General features: G+C 50.8%; 2 protein-coding genes across 2 annotated transcripts in view; one reads left to right on the plus strand and one right to left on the minus strand.

Moving 5' to 3' along the window:
• PRPSAP1 (phosphoribosyl pyrophosphate synthetase associated protein 1) overlaps nucleotides 1–18672 on the minus strand; it is a 93783-nt gene that overhangs the window by 62042 nt on the left and 13069 nt on the right. The window lies entirely within an intron of this gene.
• The window catches only part of SPHK1 (sphingosine kinase 1), a 31254-nt gene continuing 21749 nt past the window's right edge, over nucleotides 9168–18672 (plus strand). Inside the window, exon 1 of the mRNA XM_074971786.1 lies at nucleotides 9168–9600. Coding sequence (XP_074827887.1) covers nucleotides 9168–9600 — 433 coding nt within the window. The remainder of the gene's footprint in view (nucleotides 9601–18672) is intronic.

The following is an 18672-nucleotide window of genomic DNA, read 5'->3' on the forward strand; positions in this document are numbered from 1 at the left end:
GCCTAAAGTGGAACATAGCTGGGCTCTGTCTGTCAGGAATGCAGCAATGATCCCAGTGGAGGTGCTGTATTCCAGAAGGGATTAGTTAATTGTTTATCTCCTTCCACTGCTCTATTCAGCTGGCAGGGAGGAGAAGACCGTGGGCCAGGTTCTGTGCTGCCTTGCACTATGTATCGCTATTTACCCTGGAGCAAAGAAAGTATGACGCACAAGCAGGTCAGAATTTTCTGCTCACTCACACCAGCAGAAGCATTTTACACCCACTTTGCACAGGGCAGCATGATAGCAAACAGGTACAAGGCAGCAGAGAGTTGTGGGCCCAAGGCTGCAAGGCGCCAAGTACCTACAGCAAAGCTCTGAGCAGCTCTCCTGAGGGCACTCAGCTGGGCCCAGAAAGAGTTGATGTTGTTCCCAGGTGGCATGCCATGGGGGTGGCCTGGTGCGCTCTCACAGTCTAGGGCAGTGAGGAAAAGGTGCCCTATGTGGTTTGCCCTGGCATGGGGAAGTCTGCTGCTGTTGCTGTCTTGCTAAGGAAGTAAGGGCCTGGGAGGAGCTGCATGCTGGGAGAACCAAAGAGTAACCAATGGAGGCTGGTTGGGCTTTTTGGTTGACTGGCTAATACCCCCCCGGCTCCTCAAGGATCCTGAGCCCATGGTACGTAGTGAAAGAAACATATTTTATTAAAGCTATTAAATGAAAATAAACTCGAGAACTTTTCACCCAAGCTAAGATACTGTTTACAATACTAAACGAAGACGAAAACAACAGAGCTAATGAATCAAGGTCAATTCCACACGTTAGCAGCATACTGGGTTGGAATTAAATCAATACAAATAACCATCAGTTCAGAACAACAAACTTGTGACAGACATTAATCCCATTGCTTAACGCACTACCGGCAGGCACTCAGACACCACGGTGATGGGCGCCGTGTAAGAACCTATGTTGAACAGAACCCTTACAGCTCCTAAGAAGCAATTTAAGGAGGTGGCCGCCCACTTGTTAGTAACCCCCAATTAAATATGTTTACCCAAGTCAGTCAAATCTGCCATTTGGAGCTGGTTAAGTATTTTGATACCGAAACCAAATGATTGTTCACTCTCTGTACCACAACCTCCCAGCCAATTACAAAGCTGCCTCCCTCAATTTCAATTCCTCTGTGGTGGCTAACCCTTCTCCCCCGCCCACGAACAGAGATGTCACAATACAGGCCCTAAAGAACTCGGAGAAGCAGCGTGTAGGCAGCTCTTACAGACCAAAATGAGCATGCGACAGTCTGAGTTTCTTAGGACTGTTAGAACACTGAGCACACTTTCCTGAGTAGCTTTGTCAGAGGGTTCAGGGTTCTTTAAACTCGGGCGCACCTTCTTTCTGAAACCTTCCCCTTGGAGACTCTACAGGAGCTCACTCACAACCAAACTTTCGAACAATTAGGGAGTAAAAAGGCAGCTAATAAAAACAAAAGATACACATTTAAAAAAAAAGAAAAGGAAAAATAAGATACTTAAGCTAAGCGGGGAGGGAGGGTTTGCAAACGCTTCAGCTCTTGCAATCTTCTGCGCTTGCACACATTAGGAGCTAGGACTGCAATCAAAGAGCCAGCCAGTGATGTTGCTGACACAGCCCTTCTCACTAGCTGGCGATCTTGGGTACCGGGAGACTGGTCAAAGGCTGGCGTGGCCCGTTCATGGATGTCATGACTTTCTGCCCCAGAAGCGATCAGCCTTAGGGTTCTAGGGTCAAGCGTCCCACAGGGGGCTCGTTGACCCCAAAGGCTTTTCAGCCTCACCCTCGACTCTTATGGTTTGCAAGCTTTGGTCACTCTGCCTTGCAGCGCCTTCCTTGGCCTTCAGACAAGGCAGGTGTGAGGTCTACCTTGGAACCAGGCAACTTGGTCCAATCAGGGTCCAATTAAATCATCACTAGCTAGCATCACCTTGGAAAAATCCTGCTTAAGCCAGCAGTTACTAAATATAGTATTGGATGTATGCACACTGAAACTGTACATTTGCGAACTCTCCCCCAAAATATCAAAAATGCAGAACAGAGATCACTGTTAAGGAAGCTGGCACGGGCTTGCCTATGTGTAAAGGTCTCAAGATGACATGATATCACCAGCTTACCCCAAATGTAACGCAAATCCTAGAAAAATAACGCATTTAAAAGACTTTAGCAATATCCCTCCGTTGATATTCACCCCTTCTTGTCAACTGTTGGAAATAGGCCACATCCACCCTGATTGAATTGACCTCGTTAGCACTGGACCCCCCACTTGGTAAGGCAACTCCCATCTTTTCATGTGCTGTATATTTATACCTGCCTACTGTATTTTTCACTCCATGCATCTGATGAAGTGGGTTTTAGCCCACGAAAGCTTATGCCCAAATACATTTATTAGTCTCTAAGGTGTCACAAGAACTCCTCGTTGTTTTAGCAAGCAGCAGCCACGCAACATTAATTCACCTGCAAAATTCAGAATCAGTTGGACAGTTTATAACCAGATGTCATTGTTGTCTCACAAATGAGACAATTTAGTAATCTCGTCTCACAAATGGCAGTTTAATTATCTTTATATTTAGGAACTAGGCAGACATAAATCAGACAGCTTCTCTTTGAGAGTTTTCATCTGGATAGAAAAAAAACTTACTTTAAAAGCTTATCAGGATGGAACTCACTTAAGGAATAAAAATAATTAACTTTTGAATCAGGTCTATATGCCCATATAAACTGTTTCCCTCACATTGCTGAGTCTTCTTCACTGTCTGGGACACCTGACTGCAGCAAACTGGCTACTGCCTCCCGTCTTCTCTTGCCTCTGTGTGGCCATTTTCTCCTCCACTGGCTCACTGATTTGCTGTATCCTACTTCCTTTTCCTCCTTGCCTGTCCCTTTCCGAACCCGTACCATGCCTGCCTGACCTCCAACTTCTTTCCTATAAAGCGGCAAAAAAAGGTCACAGGCTCCGTGTTTTTAAAAACCCTTTGCAGGTCACTTTAAACTTTAAACTCATATTAATACTTAGAGGAAGCTATTAACCCCATTTTACAATTGGGAAATGTAAGGCACAGGGCAGCCCATGGTCACATGGCAGAAACCAGTCAGTGGCAGAACCCAAATCCCCAGTCCGCTGTTTTAGCCATAAGACCGTCCCCTCCCCCTTTCCTAAAGCAATTCCAGGTCGGAGCAGAGCAGTGTGAATGACTGATTTTCATTTCGCTGCCCAAACAAACCAACCTCATTTCAGATCAACCAGAAACAAGGTTTGTTTTCTGGATTTTTCAGGAAATTGAAGATGGAGGAAAAAATTGTTTCGGGTCCAACAGAACATTTTGCTTGACCTGAAACAAAATGTTTGGTTTCGTTTTTGAGTTCAAATCAAAAAAATGGATGTAAATGTCAAAACAAAAAGTAATTTCAGATCAAAATATCAAAACAGCTTGTTTTGAAAATGTCAAAATGAAACATTTAGATTTTTTCCAGTTTTTTTTTTTAACTGAAACAATTTGGCGAATTCCACATGAATTTACAAAATGTTTCGGGGGACCAGAAGCTGACGTTTTTGGCCAAAAAATTTCATCTTGTTCTGGGTAGAAGCAACCCAGACTAGAGGACGGATTTGGACCCTGGTTCAACCCCAATGACAGTAACTGGTTAAATCACATCAGGCTGCTAACTGATCACTAAGAAGTTTGTACTGCACCTAATAGTCTTTAGGCTTAGTTGTTTAGACAGGGTACGTGGTGAAGTCACTAATGACATTTTCTTCTTCCCCACACAGGGAGCTGGTGCCAGAACACAACAAACAGGCTACTCAATAGAGACTTAACTGTCAGCTGGCTACACTTAGGGACAGTACCGGCACAGACAGGAAACAGGGAATTCCATAGCTGCAGACATATGTACGTAAAATGGTAATAAGAGAAAAACCAAAACCAAAGTAAACACCCTCAATCACAGTGCAACACCTGCTGGAAATATTTATAAAGGTTACATCGTTTCCTCCCGTAAGGCTTGGAGAATTTCCTGAGAGGAAGCAAAAAACTGTTCAGTCATTTTTAAGGGATCAGAAAAAATTTGTCTCTCTGCATAATCAATTCTTAGGATGTTTCCTTTCTCAAGAGCTTATGCTGCTAAGACTTTACAGAGGATCTCAGAGTATTTTACAAACACTTCAGCCTGACAACACTCCCCAGAGATGTACATTATCCCTTATTTACCAGATGGGTAGGTTAAGTGACATGCTCAAAATCGGGGCAGAATGCAACCCAGAAGCCATGGTTCCCAGTTGTCTGCACTTAATCACTAGCCTAGATTCCCTCATATGAAAGCATCAGACAGAGGAAGATCAGCAGGAGAGATTTCCTATCTTTATCTTACCTTGGATTGGTTTATTTGTTTATTAAGTTTGCTGGTACTTTGCCTGATGGCACCAAACAGGCTATTTGAAAAGTACAGTCCTCCAAATGAGAGGGTCTCACCTATATTTATGTAGCTACCTCCAAGCACATTTTCCTACCAGAACAGTGAGACAGCATAACCTGCTCCACTTTTAAAGTGGGAAAAATTCCCCAAGTGTAACTAGCCAGAGGATCTGTTAACATCAAATAGCCTGCGAAGGCTGGAAAATCTTACTGGTGGGAACTGCAGCCAGAGATTAGGATCAAAATAAAACTGGAGCAGTTTCATGTTGAGCACGTAGGACTTGTTACCTTGAAAGAAGGTCAGAGGCACAGGGCTAGCTGGAATCCATCTCGCGTACGGACTCAGGCCCATATCCACAAAGGTATTTAGAAAGGTAATGCCCCTGGGATCTGGGCCTTGGGGGGCAGGGAAGAGAGAGCTCACTAACCATGAGATTTGGATATAGGAGTCTTAGGCTATATCGACACAGCAACTAGACATCTGCAAACTCGAGCTCGCTGGGCTCAGGCTGTGGGGCTGTTTCATTGCTATGTAGACTTCTGGGCTTGGACTGCAGCCCGAGCACTGGGGCCCTCCTACTTCGCAGGTTCCAGAGCCTTAGGGTTTGCAAGGGAGAGCGAACCATGAAGCCTTTTGCAAAGCCAGCTGCTTCCAACTTCCTGTAGCGTGCACGGCGTGCAGTGAAGTGTTCCCACAATGCACCACAGTCCTCGGGCTAGAGTGGCCACATTTGGGGTGGAGGTGGGGCACCAGGGCCGCTGGTCTGCACGCTCCAGTGTGGATGCCAGAGGCCTACATTCAAGCACAGGTTAGAAAAGTCTTAACATAGGGTTAAAACACAATGTAGACGCTCAAGCACAGAGTTCCCTAACACAGGGCAGCTGACTGGAGTCCCACTAACCATGGGCTTACACTGCAGTGTAAAATACCCTGTGGTCACCAGCCTTACAACACTGTCCATTCTTCCTTTAAAGCCCAAACTGCTCTCACAATACAGGGAGCTCCCTTTAGCAGAGGCAGAGCACCCTACTCTATATCCTCACTCTAAGCTCAGAAATGCCCTCACACAGAGACTCCTTGGAGGCTGGTTCTCCTCTCACATCTGTTTACACCACAGAGCCAGTGGAGTTACAGGTGTAGGCGAGATCAGAATCAGGCCAACTGACAATCTTTCTCCTTCCTCCTCTGGGTAATAATTAGAGGGATGGGTGCCCTGGGATGACAATTAGCATACTAGTCCTGATCGTTTTTCAGTCACTCCCTCCGTCCGGTCTCATTCCACTTGCCCTGGGTTAATTTCTCCTGGTCACCGGCACTTGTGCTCTACCTGTCTGGATCGGGGCGTAGCCTCTTGCTGCAGGATCCCAGCCCATCACGCTGTTCTCTGGGCCACGCCCATACGGCTCCACTTAGGGAAGTTTGCTTCTTTCCAGCTTTTTTTTAAATCTGTCAGCCACTACCCCCCCCCCCCCCGCCCAATCACCGGGGTCTTCTGTGCCAACGCTCTGTCCCTGCTCTGTCCTAAACGACTCCTGTATTGTTAGCAGCAGCACCAGCTGAGCACACTCCTTCCCTGCGGTGGGTTTCACTGGGGGAAATCCACAGCTCTCCGGCCTCCGGGCACTGACGCTGCTTCCCCAGGAACGTCCTGGTTTTTCAGGGGTCCCAACGGACTGCATTGAAACCAGGGTTTTGATGCGCAAGCACATCAGAATCAGAGGGGCCCCAGAGACTGCAGTCCAGAAAGTGCTGGAAGCCCACAGAGGGGCTCTATAGGGAAAAGGAAACAGGCAGCTGCATAGAAAGGAAGGAGCTGCCGGGGGAACAGGAGGCTTGAAGATGCAGGTGGGAGAAAGCCCTTTGCCTCAGTAACAACCCCAGCACTCCCCCCTGTTCTTCACGCCCCCTTCAGTGACACGGGCTCTTAACCAATCTGCAGCAGCTCAGGATCCTCACAAGCTCCAGCTGCCTCGACTGTCCTGCTTTCCTCTTCCCTGGCAACAGATGTGCTCAGCCAGCCCCCCCCACCCAGTCACTGCTGGACAAAACACCCCAAGCCCGGCCTGAGACGCCTCCCCCAGCAGCAGTATTGTTAACCCTGGGGGTGTTGCACACTTCGCAGCCTGTGTTGGCGGAGCTCCCTGCACACACCAGGGGCTCTTTGCATCCCCCCATTGCCCGGTGGGCCACCCTCCCATTGCAGGACTCCCTGCAACTGCTGCCAATCTCTCAGGGGTTCTGTGTGCCCCTCTTCCCCCCTGCCCACACCAGGGTCCCCTCCTCTCTCCCTCGTGCCAGGGAGCTATGTGCACCCTCATTCCCCCCACACCAGGGACCCAATCTCCCCACCATGACAGGGGCTCTGTTCCCCCATTTTCCCCTGGATCCCCATTCTTTCCACCAAACCAGGGCCTCTCTCCACCTTTCCCCTCCCTGATAGCTCCTCCATTTTCCCCATGATACCAGGGGCTCTGTCTCCCCCCCCAGCCAACGTCCCCCATCATCCACATCACATCAGGAGCCCTGTGTGTGCCAAAGTACCTTTCTTCCCCTGCAGACTGGTGTGGGTGGGTGGTGCCCTCTCTGCCTCACCTGGAACAGGCTTGGAAGAGCCTCCTCTCCTTCTGGCCAAGCCTGGGGCCCATCCCTCTCCCAGCAGGAAGAGCTATTATTTCTCTTCTGTCAGTCAGTCAGGGTGTCAACCTGTTAAACTCTTTTGGGAGGGTGAGTAGGGGCATTGTTCTGCTGGAGGGTGTTAACAGAGGACAGTGGCTCCATGTGTCTCCCATTTTCCTCTCTTTTGATGTACCAATTATCCCCCAAACCAGTAGGGTTCTGGCTACTGATGCCTAGCACAAGCCCTGACATTTTGGAAGTGATTGGATGCAGCATTCAAATGTTATTGTCAGACAGACAGACAAAAAAAAAAAAAAAGAGAGAAATGCCCTGAAACTGAGTGTAAGGCCTCACAAACTCAGCCAACCATGTCACTTAGGCTCCCTTTCTCAGGGCACACAAATCCCAAAACTTGATTACACACACTCTTGATTCACAAACTCTTCCTTGATTAAAAAATGCCAAGTCCCACAAAAACTAAACAGCAAAAATTTTGCCCAGCAGCCGAGGAACACCCAGTGAAAGGCAAAAGGGTCATATTGTTCTACAGCCGTTTGGGGGGGGTGGGGGGAGCTCACTCATCCTGCTATCCTAGGTATTTCTAGGGCACCAACCAATCCATGCAGGACCTAGTCTCTGACATCACCATTATTGTTTATTACTTGTATTGTGTAGTGCCTGGGAGCCCTTGGCCCAGGACCCTGTTGTGCTACGCACTGCACAGGCACAGAAGAGGACAATAATTCTGTGTCATTTGTACAATGCTTCCTAACCCCAGGCCTTTGTGGGGATTTTAGTGGCATCATTGTTGTAACTATATTTCTGTGTACTGCACCTTTAAATCACTAAGGACTCTGCTGTCTCCTGAGGTGTGGTCTACACTACAGACCTATATCAGTATAACCACATTGCATGGGGTGTGCAAAAGCCCTCTGAGCAACAGAGTTATACTGACCTTCCCTGCTGTGTAGACAGTGCTATGTTGGCAGGAGAACTTCTCCAGCCGACGGGGTGCTACCGCCTCTGGGAGAGGTGGATTAACTAGGCTGACAGGAGGCTCCCGTCAGCCCAGAGCATCTTCATGAACGCGCTACAGCTGCATCAGTGCAGAGGCATCGATGCAGCATTTTAGGTGTAGACTTGCCCTGAGACTGGCAGCTGTTTTGTGAGCAGTGCAGATGGCTGCAGAGGAGACACTCACACTGTGTTCTCTCCTAGTGAGACTTTGCTCTTGGTCCCCTTAACGTAAAATCAAAGCCATAGAGCATAACCTTTATTGTTGCTCTTTGTCTATAGAAAGGTGAGACTCCCATCTTTTTATGTGGCATCTCCGTTACTGGAGGTTTGCAGCCATTTTGTACGATCCCCTGCTAATCTTTTTGTGGATGAATAGTCCTTTTGGTCCACCCAGGACACCCCATCATCCATCACAGCTCTTCTTTTTCTGCCTTGCATACCTCTGCCCTCAGTTTTCCCTTCCAGTGCCTGCAAACATGCATCACATGCTGAATCTCTTAAAATGTGCCCTGCACTTTCTCATAGTACTTGACAAAGGCAGGTATTACTGAAAGCTTTTGGAGGGCAGGGATTTTTGTCTTTTTGTACAGCGCCTCGCACAATGGGGGTCCCTGACTGGAGCGCCTAGGTGCTACTGCAACACAAATACATGAATAAATAATATTCTCCCCCATTTTACATAGAGGGAAACTGAGGCACAGAGCAATGCAGTTACTTGAACAGGGTACCACAGCAAATCAGAAGCAGGAAGGCAGCCCCGCTCTCCTGACACCCGGCCCTGCACTTCCACCCCCTAGATCGCACCTGCTCCACTCGTCTGAAGAGGCAGCTTATGAGGCTATTGGTGGAGCTGGTCCAAGCAGCTGCTGGGACTCAGTTCCTCGCCTGGTAAACGGTCCCTCCGCGGCGGGGCCCCCAGTTCTTCGTGAATGAAACCAGAGACGCCGCCGGGTGTCAGCAGAGAGCAGGGCGCGCGGAGCCATTCATGCCGCTGTCAGAGCCGCGCTCCAGCAGCAGGGGCCGTCCCCGCGAGTGCCAGCAGCGGCTCTGCCTCTCGCTCTCTCTCTCTGCCCCGGCAGGTGCCGCTGGACCGGCCGCTAAATGAGCCGGCGATGGAGGGCGCGCAGCCGGGCCCCGGGGCGAGCTCCCCGCAGAGCGACTCCGCCGAAGTTTTGCTCCACGGGGTGTTCGCCCTGCTGGGCGCCGCTCCCAAGGCGAGCTACGCGCTGAGCCTCACGCGCGGCCGGGAGCTGCGCATGCAGCGGGTCGGCTCCGCGCCGGCCGGCCCGAGCGCCGCGCTGGACCTGGCGGACTGCATCGGCTGCGTCGCCGGCCGGGAGCCCCAGCCGGGGCCGGCCGCCTACTTCTCCGTCTTCTGCTACCCCTTCCGCAAGGGCTGGTGGGACGCCTCGCCCTCCAGGCAGCGCCTCGCCAGGACGTTCCGCGTGTGCCTGGCCCAGGAGGCGGAGGACAACCTGAAGCTGGCGGAGACGTGGGCTGGGAAGATTCGGGAGCTGGCTGCGCCCAGGATACCCCGGCAGGAAGGTAAGTGCCTGGGGAAGGAGAGCAGGGGGGGCGGGCGGGAGCAGAGTCACCCCCCACTTTCTAGGGACCCCGGCTTCCCTGGGCGTGCGGACTATGAGCGATCGCTGCTCTCTGCGCGGGTTTCTATGGGGGAAAGGCCCCCCCGGTTTATCGCTTGTGAACTTGACTCAAAAGTCGAGCAAAAGTAAATGAAGTTGCACTCGGGGGCTTTCCCCCGCCCCTGCAGGCCCCAGGGCTTTGCCGGCTGCTCCAGCGCCCCTTTCGGAAGTTGGCTTCCCCCCGCCCCAACTCTCCCCCTTGGTTCTAGCACGTGTCCCGCTGGGCTTTGCCTGCCCTGCGTCCGGGCGGGTGGTGCAGGGCGCCCGAGCAGCTGGGCCTGCCTAGACAGGGGCCTCGCGGGGCTTGGGAAGTGGGGCCCCGGCCTGATGAACGAGCAGAGCCCTCAGTGTGTCGCTTGGCAACTCAGCTCCGCGTCTGCCTGGCAGGTGGCGCGTCGGGGGGGCTGAGGGAACAGACAGGTGCAAGCCCCACCCCCACCGCCTTTACTGGGTGGGCCCATTTTCTGGGTTCCCCGGGGTGCAGGGGAGAAAGAGGAAGGGCTAGAAAGAGGTGTAACACCCAATGGGTGAGCCTCAGCCTTGTCCTCTCCCGGCCCCAAACCTGTCTGACCAGCCTAGCCAGTGTGCCCAGGAGATGAGTGGGCTGTGGGTGTCAATTTGCCTTGTCCTCTTGTTCCTCCTTATTAGGTTTCCATCGCTTGCTGCTTTGCATCCAGCACCAGGGGTATGTTTAAAGTGATGCTGGTTTCCTCTGTAGGGAACTAGAGAGGTAGAAAAACAACCCCTCTCCCCTTCTCTCGCCCCTGCTTGATTCAAAGTTGTGTTGCACCTACTTAGGTACGCAGGGGCTGGGGTAAGGGGACGAGTCTTATCTCTGAGATCCAGATTTCACATTGTATAGCACAGGGACTGCTGCTCAAAGCGTTGGCCTGAGGGAGTCAGTGCTATTTTCTGGAATAGTTTGGATCTGGATCCAAACTTTGCAGCTTGGGCCCGTGTTCAATATATGTGCTTGGACAATTGCCTCATTCATGGATGTCAAATGCTTTTGGATCCACTCGGACAACAGGTATTCTAGAAGCATAGAGAGCAAGCAGCAGTGAGCTCTGCTGACAGCTTGTCCTGGGACAAAGTCCCCATTTCCACATGACTCAGGGGGCTAAAGTAACCCCCATGATCTCATGACCATTAAAAACTCTGTGAGAGCCTCTGGAAAAAGGGCTGCTGCCTGATCTTCCAGCCACCTTCCTGCCCCTCTCGGGCCTGGGAAATGCAGCTCCTCATCCTCTTATTGAGTCTTATCAACTACCCATAGTGAAAGCCTCCAAACCGACGGCACCTCAGACACTCTCTAGAAAGTTGTAACACTTGCAGATGCTAATCTACCCAGGGCAGTGCAGTGTTTACCTAGCGACTGCAGATGGGCTGAATGATTGTGCAGATTACAGCAAAATTCCTTGGGCTAGCACCACACTTGGCTACCTTCCTCTGCCTCGCAAGGCTATTCTCCAAGCACCTTTGCTCTCCCAGCGGGACACCACATACATTGATGCCATCTCCAGAGGCTGGGGCCCAGTGGAAGCCTCCATGTGTCTAAGTGGGCTTGTCTGGTGCACTGAACTACACACTAGTTGTGACATTGAGGAGCGTTGCCTTCAGCTAATTCTTCTGGGCTTTCGCCTGTCTTATCGCCCTCAGGGTCTAATTTTGTATGACATCCATTGTATGATGAGGCTGGAAAGGGAGAGGCCAGCAGCTGCCTTTTGCCAGTGTCAGCAAATTCTCCTCCCAGAGGGGGTGTCCCACGTAGCCATCCATACAGGGTGCTAATCCCAGGTCTCTCCCTTTCACAATAGTTCCCTAGGATCTGTCATGGTCTCGGTCTCGTTCTTCTGCGAACTGCATGCTTGCTGGGAGGGGGAAGGGCACGGTGCCTAGCTCAGGGCTATTAATAGAAATGAGCCTCTCGGTTCTAGGTCATTGGCACAAATCCAGCCTAGATTAGCAGCGATCAAGATGTACGAAGGCTGTTGAGTGGCCCAGGTGAAATCGGATTCATGGTCTCAGGCCAATTCCTAATGGGCAAGTGTCCACCTCCCAACACCATCGCTGCAATTGGCTGCCCAGCTGGCGGTCTCAGCCAGGGAGCAAGAAGCACGGCTGAGGGGCAGGGGCAGTGAGGGAAAAGCCAGGCTGTTGCCATCAGTGCTATAGGGAGAGGGGCCTTGGCTTTCCAGGACTGCTAATCCAGCACCTTCCATTAGCACTTAAAGAAGTGGGGGCATGAGGTGGCTCTGCAGCTGGTTAACACAAAAACCTCCTCCAGAGAGGGAGTTTGGAAGCCAACACAGAGCAGGTTCCTTCTGCTCTTGGAGTTTTTCCCACAGGGCCCATGAATAACCCTTGATTTATGTGTTCATAGCTCAAAGATAAGGGATGAATCCAGCTGGAATTCTTTAGCATCTGAGCCTCTAGGCGGTTCCAGATAACTAACTTTGCGGCCATGTTTGTCTGTATCTGCAAAAAGAACAGGAGTACTTGTGGCATCTTAGAGACTAACAAATTTATTAGAGCATAAGCTTTTGTGGGCTACAGCCCACTTCATCGGATGCATAGAATGGAACATATAGTAAGATATTATATAAAAAAGCCTCTCACAGTTTGTATGGTAACTTCCAACTTATCTGTGTGTGTGTGTGTGTGTATATATATAGCTTACTATATGTTCCATTCTATGCGTCCGATGAAGTCGGCTGTAGCCCACAAAAGCTTATGCTCTAATAAATTTGTTAGTCTCTAAGGTGCCACAAGTACTCCTGTTAAATTTAGCGAAGGACTGAGGCTGACATGACGAGTGATAAAATTAAAGACTTTATTTAAAATAAAATAAAGCGAACAAGCATCACAGCATCCCCACACACTGGCTTGATACTCCCACTCTGAGATGAACAGTGCACCCAGGGGTGATCAGTCCCTGGATGGAAAGTGAGGACAGTACTGTGATGGTGGCCAGGCATGCCTATCTCAAATCAGCGTGCTACCCTTTGCATAATCAATTCTAATCATGCCCCCCATGAGTTAACATTAAATCCACCTTTTACCATATCTGTATTTCCGCTGCCATCCTTAAATATTGCTACTTCCTCACTGGCTATTTAACATTGAGCACCGTCCTAATTAACATCTGCGTAAATGCCAGCCCAGTAAATGCCAGCCTAATACAGATAACGCTTTCCAAAACACTTGTAAAAAAACCAGCGAGGACCAAAACATGTTTATGACAGGCCCTGGGGTTATGGCTGAATTTATCTGTAACTGGCCTCTGAATTGTCTCACTTCACTTCACTCCGACTTTACCAGCTATTGTCAAGCCCATTGTTAGGAACTAGATTTTTGGGCCTACTTACATGTCAACACATTTCTATAGAACATAAGCGAGCATCATGTCTATGGGCTATGCTGGCTGAAGTTTGTACAATAGAAATCAGGCCCTGATCCTGAAAGGTGCCAGGCTGCCTCCCACGCTCCACTTAAAGTCAAATGAGGTGCAGGTGCTCAGCAGCGTGCAGGATTGGGCCCTTACCTCTCCGGGTTAAATGGCACGCTTGTTGGTGCCAGAGCTGTCCCCGATAAAAGGTTAGCTTGGCGCCACTGCTCATCAGGGAGCCCACCCATCTCAGGGTGCAACGTGGGACAGAGCCATGCTGAAAGACCCCGCAGAAGCTGATGGAGCAGGAGGAATCCCTGAATTCCTGCGGCTGTTTAAAGACCACGGCCAAGTTCTTAATTTCATGACTCCGTATTTCTGAGCGCTGCCTCTCCCCTGGCTCCGTGGGGGCCAGAAGGACAGACTGGTGTGTGTGAGACGTGCCTCTTGCTCAGCTGTGGCAGTGAACTGTTCCTAACTCTAGTTAGGAGGCCCCGGCTTTACCTCCCCTCCCCTCCTGCGTGGGCGGTGATGCTACCACTGCCTCGGCCATTGCGACAGATCTCCCCGAGGGGACGCGTGTGCGAGGGGAGATGGTGAAAGGGAGCGACAGACAGAGAGGGATGGCAGCTGATTCTGTGCCCAGAACACTTGGCTGTAATTCAGTTCATGAAGTGATGGACTGGGGGATAGAGATTTCTTGTATTGACCTTTCTGCTGTGAAAGCGAGAGAATCCAAACGTAGTAGTCACCGCTTTGGAGCTGGCGATGTGGGTGGGATCTTTTCGTTTCTGTCTCTCTGAAGTGTCTACCACCCTCCAAAGCTGGAGGGGTGGGGATTGAATAGGTGAGGCCTGGTTTATTCTGGCTCTGGTTGTCCCAACAGATGGACGTTGCATCCCTTGTGCACACGTAGAGTTTGTTTGTCCTTGCACACGCCATACGTTTAATGGGTAGAAGTAACGTGGTAGAGTAACTGTTGCTCTGTAAGCTATAACTTGGAGTTTGCTCCCATAAAGGGGCTTTAATTCTTTTCCCGAGTGAATTTTTCACCCCAGTGGCCTGGGGCCCTCTTGCTGTCAGATTCCAGCATTGAACGCATAAGCACTTGTAGCCAAGGATTCTCAGCGGAGGGTCATCTGCTCTGGATCTGTCTGCTGCCAAATTTGGGGACCTTCGGTGCATGTTGCGAGACATGTATTTAATCAAGCATGTCCCTCCCGAGCAGGCATGCCACTGCGTGGGATCTGTGTGGCAGTGCCCAGGGATGGCCAACAGCACGTTGTTTGTTAGGAGCGGCAGGTAACGTATTCCTAGGTTTTGTTTTCAGTTTGCTATGATGATCAGATGCCAAAGAGATGTGTGCTGGATCCATTTAAATCCAAATCTCAGGAATATGAAAGGCACATCCATTCCTGGCTTAATTCCATTCTCTTCACTGAAGTTACATCAGGGATGAATTTGGCTAGATCTCTGTAAATCTGACACTCTGATCAGAGATTCAATTATATGCACCAGTTCATTTATTTACATATCCAGTCACAATGATCAAACTTTGAAGTGTGTTTAAAGGGACACATCAACTCATATTTGGCCCAATGGTTAGATTTGTATTTCAAAAAGCATCTTTTCCAAAACCTAAAGTCTAAAAGCAAATATTTCCTGAGCTATAAAAAGAGATACATAAAATTCCAGTGGAAATGTTTGTTAAAGCAGTTCCCCTGCTGTTTGTTGTCCAAACACTGCAGCTTTAAGAACCAGATTTCATTGGCTTATACAGCCCAAAGTAAACTGAGTAAAAGTTTTAAAACTTTTTTTCCCCCTTCTTAATAATTAGAGGTGTCATTAGTAGCCTAAGGGGAAAGGGTGTTTAATGTGTGATTTTTTTTAAAAAAGGAACAGTGTGAATATTTTTAAGAGGACATTTTCAAATGAGAACACATTTAAAAACAATTCCTTCCTTAACACCTTATTCTTAGAGACAAGGTTTTTCAAAATGGTAATTTACCTCTTGTTATTTATGCTGTTTATTTACTGTGTATCTTTCACCCGGCTTGGACAGAGAAACCAAATAGGCTGATTTCACTTACTATTGAGGATTTCTGTTCCAGCAACACCTAGGGAACCCAAACAGGGCTGAGAGCCCCATTGTACTAGCAAGTAACATGATCCTGCCAATTTATGGTTCCTACATACCAGTGTGATACTGTTTGCCTCTGCGTGGAGATCACTGCAGGAGCAGGGGCTCAGTGTCAAACACTGAAGGGAAACGTATAGAAAAGGGCTAAGAAATCAATGGATTTTTAAATTATTTGACGAGAGCCTCTAGGACAGGGGTCGGCAACCTGCGGCACACATACCAAAGGCGGCAAGCTGATTTTTAGTGGCACTCTGCTGCTAGCCAGGGTCCCGGCCACCGGCCCCGCTCAGCCCACTGCCAGCCTGGATGGACGGAACCCGGGGCCAGCTGCCGGGACCCCAGCTGGCAGGGGCCGACAGACGGGACCCCAGACTGGCAGCGGGCTGAGCGACTCAGCCCGCTGCCAGTCTGGGGTTCCGTCTGCCGCCCGCACTGCTGGTGTGGGGTTTTGTCCGCCGGCCCCTGCCAGGCGGGGTCCCAGCTGCCAGCCCCACTCAGCCCGCTGCTGGCCCGGGGTTCCGTCCATCCAGGCCGGCAGCAGGAGGAGTGGTGCCGGCGACGGGGACCCCAGACTGGCAGAGCGGGTGGCAGACGGGACCCCAGACCAGCAGCGCGCTGAGCTGTTCTGCCTGCTGCCAGTCTGAGGTTCTGTCCACCGGCCCCTGCCAGCCGGGGTCCTGGCTGCTGGCACCGCTCAGTCTGCTGCCAGTCTGGGGTTCCTTCGGGGGGGGCCCTGTAAATGTAAAATTTATTGCTGGCACGCGAAACCTTAAATTAATGAAGACTTGGCACGCCACTTCTCAAAGGTTGCCGACCCCTGCTCTAGGAGTTGCAAACCTCGGCGCTTTGAGAACAACCATCTAAAAATGACAGAGGGTGCCCCATGCTACAACATGTTGTCATTCACAGACGCACGCGTGTATATCTGGAAGTTTGCACCTTGGACTGCTGGGAAAGATAAGGCTAGTGGCAGACAACTCCTGAATAGCGTGCGATTTTTGTGCTGAGCAGCATTAGGGTGTGACTGGACTGGACGGCTCTCCTCCTGTCAGGAGAGCCCATGAGGCGCTCTCAGGGTGAGGTTACCTCCCACGCCCATGCAGGAAGCCAGCACTCTCAGCACAGGGGGGAACTTCACCCCCACAGAGCAAAACTGGCATTTCCCCAACATTTATAATTCCTTTAATTGATCTCTTTGGACGTGGCACAGACCTGAGGGCTGCAGAAGGGGCAAGGGTGCACTTTATTGTTAAAGAAAACAGGCCATTAAAAAAATCTCTCCCAAGTACAAAAGTCCTCTGACAAAACAGCTTTAGATAGTGAAATCACATGTTCCCAGGGAGTGCCACCGCCCTGCACTGCCTAGTGGAGCAAACTCCACCTTGATAACTTGGAGGTGTTAGCAGTGAGACCCGCTGGCCCAATGCCAGGGTCTGAAACCACTCGCGAGATGCAGCGATGTTGCATTGAGACATCCTTGCAGCGCAGTGCCTTGGTGCAAGGTGATGGTATTTCACTAGCCCTGACTGTGACTTGGGGGATTCGCGAACTGCTCACAAGCTCCGCTTTCGGGTCAGGAGCTGGCTTCGTGTTTGTTTATAGTGCCCAGCTGCTCCGCTCACAGATCAGGCTCACTTTCTGCACACAAACATGCCCAGACAAAAACGGTCCCTGCCCCAATCCACTTACGGTTAAAATGCCGGTGATCTGCAGCGAGTGGCAGCTCTTCAGGAGCTTTCCAGTCCCCCTGCTACCATTGCTGAGTGACAAGAGGCTGAATGCTCCCAAATTAACAATGGAGGTGATGGGGGAGGGGAGGCGGCGCTCCCTATTCTAGCACATTCCCACCGCAGCCCTGGCTACGTATGCAAGGGAGCTGGGTTCAAAGACGCACCCAAGCTCAGTTCATCGGATGCTTCTCCCTCCAAATCCCCTTCCATCAGGATTTGGCCCAGTCTGCCCCCTACTAGATCAGTGGGAACAGTGTCTGAGCTGTGTTTTAACATGTTTCTTAAATACAGATGCCAAGATTTTGAAAAGTGGCCAGTGACTTTGGGTGCTCAACCAGACACCCAAACGGGGACTGATTTTCAGACAGTGCCGAGTGCTCACCTGCTTGCTCTGAAAACTGGCCCCCCCCCGCCCCTCCCCCAAATCACTAGTCACGCCTGAAAACTCTGGCCAGGATCGTTTCTCGCTGGTTTTACAGTGACAGCCAACTCAGCAAGGCATTTAAGCATGTGGCTTTGGGGATGACTCACGTGCTTAGATGGGTGCTGAAATCCTTTGCTGAGTCAGGGCCCCGGCTTTTCTCAGAAAGTCTCCCCCCTTTGCTCTGGTGCTGCTCCAGCTGGCAGTAGCAGTAGACTGTCAGGACTTTGGGCAGGGCCTGTCTTTTTGATTCGTGCTCGTACAGCACCTAGCGCAATGGGGTCCTAGGAGCACTCATAATACAAATAAGTACCAGGCTACCTACCAGCATTGTAACCACTGTGCCATGTGACCCTGCTCAGCCGGGGGGAGCAGCAGTGAAACCCCCAGCTGACTCGTACCTGCCTGCTGGGGGAGGGTACACTATCTCACTTGGCAGAAAGTTCCAGGGATCAGGAGCAGCTGGAAGGAGAATCCAGCCCAGAGTGCTGGGAGGAACAGTCTGAGCAGGGCTAGAGGACGGGGTGATGAAAACACCAGGTGCTGGTCTACGTGACTGCTCCCGGAGCAAGAGGATACTTTCAGAGAGCTCAGTGTAGTCACGGCCTCAGGGCAGGTCTACACTACGGAGACTATAGCAGTGCAGCTAGGTCGCCATGGCTAAGCTGGCACAAGCCCATAGCATAGGAGCAGCCTCCAGAGAAGGAAGGGGGGGTTTCTGTCACTGTAGGACCCCCTGCCCGAGCAACGGTAGCTGTGCTGATGGAAGCATTCTTCTTCAGGCTGGAGAAAGCTTCCGAACATCACTCTCCTGCTTGCTTTGTTCTTATTTAGCTGGGGGAGGTGGAGTCAGGTGAAAGGACTGGCTGGATCCACCTTTTCCCCATCTTAAGTACAATGATACCAGAGTCTTCCTCCCGCCCATCACCCCTTCCTCCCAGTGCCCAGCTTTCATTCTTTCCTTCCTCCTCCTCCTCCTAATCATGGGGGCTCTCTACTAGGAGGGAGAAGATAGCCTCCCCCAGCAGGCAGGCATGGCTCAGCTGCTGCCTGGCCTCTGCTTCATTGGTGCTAGGGTGACCAGATAGCAACTGTGAAAAATTGGGACGGGGGTGGGGGGTGATAGGCGCCTATCTAAGAAAAAGTTCCAAAAAATGGGACTGTCCCTATAAAAATGGGACATTTGGTCACCCTAACTGGTGCCTCCAGGCCCACTCTGACTACAGGGCCTGGTCCCTAATGTTCCAAGCATCCTGCTTGAATCAGCCCCTGCTTTGCCTGGTGGTGTATTTGTT

This window comes from Natator depressus, chromosome 14, assembly GCF_965152275.1.
Source record: "Natator depressus isolate rNatDep1 chromosome 14, rNatDep2.hap1, whole genome shotgun sequence".
NCBI lineage: Eukaryota > Metazoa > Chordata > Testudines > Cheloniidae > Natator > Natator depressus.